The sequence below is a fragment of the Monopterus albus genome, unplaced genomic scaffold (assembly GCF_001952655.1).
Source record: "Monopterus albus unplaced genomic scaffold, M_albus_1.0 scaffold78.1, whole genome shotgun sequence".
Classification (NCBI taxonomy): domain Eukaryota; kingdom Metazoa; phylum Chordata; class Actinopteri; order Synbranchiformes; family Synbranchidae; genus Monopterus; species Monopterus albus.
The window spans coordinates 989838-991998 of record NW_018127958.1 but is presented as its reverse complement, the minus strand read 5'-3'; the positions used below and the strand labels follow the sequence as shown (position 1 = coordinate 991998).

General features: G+C 43.5%; 1 protein-coding gene across 2 annotated transcripts in view; it reads right to left on the bottom strand.

Moving 5' to 3' along the window:
• Nucleotides 1-2161, bottom strand: part of relch (RAB11 binding and LisH domain, coiled-coil and HEAT repeat containing) — a 34617-nt gene that overhangs the window by 6844 nt on the left and 25612 nt on the right. For both annotated transcript variants that reach the window (XM_020606453.1, XM_020606454.1), the window contains exon 24: nucleotides 1593-1675. In XM_020606453.1, coding sequence (XP_020462109.1) covers nucleotides 1593-1675 — 83 coding nt within the window. The remainder of the gene's footprint in view (nucleotides 1-1592; nucleotides 1676-2161) is intronic.

Sequence of the window (2161 nt, the reverse complement as noted above, 5' to 3'; positions counted from 1 at the left end):
ATAAAATAAAAATATATAATAATTTATATTAAAATAATCAATGGGGAGCTGTTAGGGTGATATTAGATAATCCTTCCACTGCTGTACCAAAAACCAAAACATACATATCGTTAAACTGGTGGAGTAAAATCCAGTCTCTTATTATGTCCCTGAGCATTTGGTCTCTATAGTCTGCTGATCGTGGACCCAGCAAGATATGTAATAGACATAACGCCAAAAACCTCACAATGCTTAAATATATCTTGAATCTACAAGGTGGGGACAAGTGTGTGTGATACCCACTAACATGTGTTTTCAGTTTCAATACAGAAAATGATGAAATGAAAGGGGCTGCATTCCAACAGTGTCACCACAAATCTCATCGTCTCTCATCACCTAACATGAAAGTAGACTGTGCACTGGCAGCTACAAAGAGTTTTCTTTTAATTCTTTCAGTTACGATCAAAACGTAGTTAAGTGTGGTTTATACTGCAATGAAAAGTCTAGAGAAGATGGGGCGCAGGAAGAAGGGCAAATGCCTTCAGGCTCTTACTTCCTCTCCCACTAAATTTTTGAGGTGGCTAAAGAAGCTGCCACGTTGAATATTCCAGTGCACTGATGGGTTTGGTGTTACATGGTCAAGTTTTTTTTTTTTTCTTTTCCATAAATTCAAGTTCAGTGAGACTGGGTCTTAGGAATGCACTGCATTACACTGGAAGGATGCAGCCCACAAAATGACAGCGTTTACAAAGAGGTTTTTCTTGTGTCAATTGACTCACAATTCAGGCCCACTGCACAGAGTTATAAGGGCCGGAGCCGCCCGGCGATCTACTAATGCTTCACTCATGCCTCGGAGAACCAACTGCAAACCCACCACACAGGAGGATGAGAAAGGGAGAGGGAGGGTGGGAGGAGAGAGACAGAAGTAGGGAATAAAAGAGAGAGGAAGGGAGAAGAGATGAAGATAGAAAGGATGATGGAGATAGGAAGAAGAATAGAGTGACAGGAAAAACTAAAGCAGAAAGGACGGATAACCAACCACTACCTGACAGGTCAGTCAGGAGGAGGGGCCCTGCTTCAAAGGAGTGGGGTGAGGAGGAAGAGTGGGAGGGGATGGGTTACAGATGAGCATGCTGAGACTGTGGTATTGCCGCATGCGGGCAATGTGCACACACAAATCTGGCTGAGGACTGGTTTGTGCTGCAGACTGATGAGGCAACGAGAGGTGGCGTACACTGGTATGCAGACTGACGATGCCAACATGCAGTGTTAGTGTTAACGGGGTTATGCTGATGAACCACCCCATGGTCCAGCCTAAACCTAAACAGGAGCAATTATAATCAAATAAAAAATAACTACTATATATAATTGTGATAATGCCAAAAATTATCTCGAGGGATTAATGGGAGAATCTGAAATCACAATCGAATGAATCATAACTGAGTTATATCAATGGCTGAGCAACAATACCGTATTATCAGAATCTGTTTTGCGACAACTTTGCTCCTGGCAGGTACAGACTTGTCCCAGTGTGGTAGTTCTCAGGTGGCAAAGGGAAAGGGGGAGAGAGACGCGGCGCGGTTTACTGTTGTTGCAGTTGAGGTTCCACTTACATTTCAGGGTCGGAGGACAGTGTGATGAGAGCCGGCACCACTCTCTGAGCTACCAGCGTCTCATTCACCCCTTTCACCAGCAGCTGATCGGATTGGACAGAGCCAGCCGTGATGTCACAGAGGTGGGCGGTGCATTGGGAAAAGAGCGAGCAACACCGGCAATCAAAAGAGAAAAAAGGAAAAAAAAAGCAAACAAAGGGGAAGGGAAAGAAAAATAAACACAAAAGATAGGAAGAAAGTGATATACAATGACAAGAACCATAGCTGCAAGGTACGAAATGGCACTGCATAAGTGAGCATATACACACACACACGCACACACGTACACAAACACAAACAAATACACACACATGCATACGCTGGTATGCAGCAGAAATGGCAAAGCCAGCATAGTAAAACTACACAAATACTTTCACAATATGATGAGCATAAAGCTGTGGGCTCTAGACTCCAGGTGAGATTATTATTTCCTCCACTCTGAACTGATAAAATAGATGGCAATAAGCTAATCTGATCTGGGATATGTGGTAGAGGGCCATGTTTCAACCCACAGTTTTGACAATGGTGGA